The 3219-nt window shown below is 39.6% G+C and overlaps 1 protein-coding gene across 1 annotated transcript; it reads right to left on the reverse strand.

Moving 5' to 3' along the window:
* Positions 1-691: 691 nt before the first annotated feature.
* Positions 692-2962, reverse strand: LOC110606769 (cytochrome P450 81C13). Its single transcript, XM_021745750.2, has 2 exons — positions 1944-2962; positions 692-1524 (listed from the first exon to the last, which is right to left on the reverse strand). Exons 1-2 carry the CDS (start codon positions 2838-2840, stop codon positions 904-906), a joined length of 1518 nt encoding a protein of 505 aa, XP_021601442.1. The 5' UTR covers positions 2841-2962; the 3' UTR covers positions 692-903.
* Between the last annotated feature and the right edge of the window lie 257 nt (positions 2963-3219).

The raw sequence follows: 3219 nt of genomic DNA on the forward strand, positions 1-3219 counted from the left end.
ACCAAAATTGTAATTTTTCAATATTGAAATTCTTAGAAAACAATATTGGGATAAATTACAGGAAATTAATAGAAAGAAAAGGGCCGTGTCAGTTTCTTGTAATTCCTTTTTATTTATTTATAAAAGGGGGTGTCACCTCAGATATATTGATGTCTCCTCCCATCATAGTTCTACTTGTTTTTAAGGCTCTTTAGGGGGGAGTGACTAGTTGGCCACCAGCAAGGGCTGACCCGACTGGCCCGACTGGCCACCGTAGGCTTGTTGAGTCCCTGGATTGTGCCTTCTCTTCTTGCAAGCGTTCCCCCTATCTGCAAGTTGGGAATAGATCGTTGACATAACTGTGTAGTGACTATTTTGCTTCTGGAATAAAATAAGTAGCCCATTCAATAAATCTCTGTGCTTGGTTGCTTGTTGATGTGTTTGTGTTGCTATAATTATCCGATCATGATATTTTCATATGATAACTGTAGTATTTCCCGTTTTTACAAGAATGGGGCAGGAGGTCCTAACCTTTACGTTCCTTTGTCCAAGTGAACGCGTAGAGAGCTTGACTGACTTGGCTTGAAAAGAGTTCAAACCAAGTGCCACACGATTCCAGGCCAGTGTGAAAATCTGAAACCGTGACACTTAACACTTACATCACTGAAATCTCTAGGACCCTAAGCCCAAATAGACCTGCAAGATTTCGGGGTTGGTCATGGAAGAAGCTTATTCCTTGCCAGCAAACAAGTAGATATTTTGATAGATACATGTGATTAAACAGAATGAAAATTTGCAAGCGTTCATAGTTTCACTCAGCAAGCACCATCCAAAGTAATAGTAGAAACAGTGGATTCTTCACATGAATCAGTATGCTATCACTGTCACAAAATAAACAGGGAGGCAAATTCAAGTCCACAGGGACTAAATTTGGGAGATAAGTTCAACCGACTCTTGGCGTGGACTGCACAATGCTACCAAAGGCTTAGCCCTGGATAGAGAGAGTCCAAAACTTTGGCTCATGTCAACTTTCTCCAACCCATCCTTTTCCCATTCAAAGCACTGAATAAGCAAACCCAGTGCTAATGAAACCATACGTATGCCCATGGCAGCACCGGGACATGCTCTCCTCCCAACACCAAAAGGAATAAACTTGTAGCCATGTTGTTCCCCTAAATCGCCTTCAAATCTTTCTGGCTTAAACTCATTGGGATCTTCCCAATTTTTGGGATCCCTATGCATGGCCAAGACATTCACCAACAGCATTGTGTCCTTTGGTATCTCAAATCCTCCGACTGTGCAATTTTCAGATGACAAATGAGGCAACACAAGGGGTGCTACAGGGTATAATCGAAGTGTCTCGTTTATGACACACCTGAGGTAGGGAAGCTTGACAAGATCCAAATCATTCAGCAAATTCCCATGTCCAACATGGTGGTCAATCTCAGCTTTCAATTTCTGTAATGCTTCTGGATTATTCAGTAGGAGTGACATTGCCCATTCCAATGTGACCGCTGATGTTTCTGCTCCGGCAATCAACATTATCTGAACCATATAAATTGGTTTAGAATGTTAGAGCTAAGACCTTGATTACCAGTCCTACTATTTTCACAAATACACATGCTTGAATTCAGAAGCTCTTTGAGACCAAAATTGTAATTTTAAAAAAGATATGCTAATTCATGCACAAGTATGACATAATTCTTCACTGGTTTAACAGAACAAATACTTGCTTAAACAACTTTTTTATAAATTAGTTTCAAAAATCAGCTTTTTTTCCTGAAAATCAGTTTTGGCCATGAAACCATAATCCCAAACAGGCAATTCTAGCTTTCTTGAATCAATAACAAAAGAATGCATATTTAATTGATGAGATATGGTAAGACTATTCTTCGGATCAAGTGTAATAATGCAAAGCCTAAAGATGCTAAAACAGCAAGTGGGGAGGGTATGTTATTACTTACCACCATAGTACTTTTGATAACTTCGTCTGTGTAAAATTCAGGTTCTAATTCTTGCAGGGAGAGCAGAGTTTCAACCACCGATCTTTTCTCTTTCTCATCTGATGTTTTGGAATTGATTCTCTTCAATTTAAGTTCATCTAACCAATTTTGCAAAAATTCATTTCTCACGTCATTCAATTTTATCATGCTCTTCTCTATCCCTTTGAAACCAATCACCCTCAAGACTGGGATAAAATCACAGATGTTCAAGGAGATGATTGGAAAGAAAATCTCCTTGAATTCTTGAAATAATTGATTCTCCAACTCTGAATCCTCAGCCTCCACTTCCACACAGCGTTTTCCAACAGTCGTTCTCATCATGATATTGCAGGTTAGAAGAGAAAACAGAAACTTCAAATTCACCTGTTTCTTGGCACCAGCTGAGATCTTAAACAGTCGGCAGAGCAGGATACGAACTTCCTCCTCACGGATGGCACAAGTTTTCTGGAGGCTCTTCGAAGAGAATATTTCAACAACGGAAAGACGACGTAGGATCCTCCAAAAATCACCATAAGGTGCCCAAACAAAGGAAGAATAGTTGTAAGTGAAATGATCCCCGGCCATGGAACGGGGTCGGTTTGCAAATATTATATCATTCCTGGTTAAGCACTCTTCAACTGCAGATGGTGAAGAAACTATAAGAACAGACCTGGAACCAAATTTTAGGGATAGAACTGGACCGTACTGTGAAAGGAGAGTCTCCAGTGCCAGGGGAAGCGGCTTCCGGATGAGGTGGAGGTGGCCGAGAACTGGAAGAGCACGTGGACTAGGAGGTAAATTTTGCTTCTGACGGAACAAGACTCTTTTAAGCAAGAAGATGAAGAGCAAGAGAGCAAGGTAATAGTGTATGCTTTCCATTGAAAAGCAGAAAAGGGAGAGATTCAGAGAGGATAGGTAAGTGCATCCAAATCAAATCCAACTCTCCAAGACTTTTTGCCCTAAGCTATGATTGTTTTTTTTTTGTTTTGTTTTTTTTTCCGTGTCTAAGCTACGAGTTGAAGATGTCAGAAAAATCAAAGAATCATTAATGGATAATAGAAGGACCAAAAAATCATTTTTTTGAAAAAAAAAAATTATAGTCCCCATGCTCGAAAAAAGAAATCATACCCATGGCCATAGGTCCCAGTTAGAGATGGCAACGGTTAGGGTACCCGCAAAATTGGGAGTATTCGAACCTGATTATATATAAAATTTTTAAATCCGTTCCAAATCCGTTTAGTGTTTTAATTTTACTATC

This window comes from Manihot esculenta, chromosome 18 (assembly GCF_001659605.2).
Source record: "Manihot esculenta cultivar AM560-2 chromosome 18, M.esculenta_v8, whole genome shotgun sequence".
In the NCBI taxonomy this organism is placed as follows: domain Eukaryota; kingdom Viridiplantae; phylum Streptophyta; class Magnoliopsida; order Malpighiales; family Euphorbiaceae; genus Manihot; species Manihot esculenta.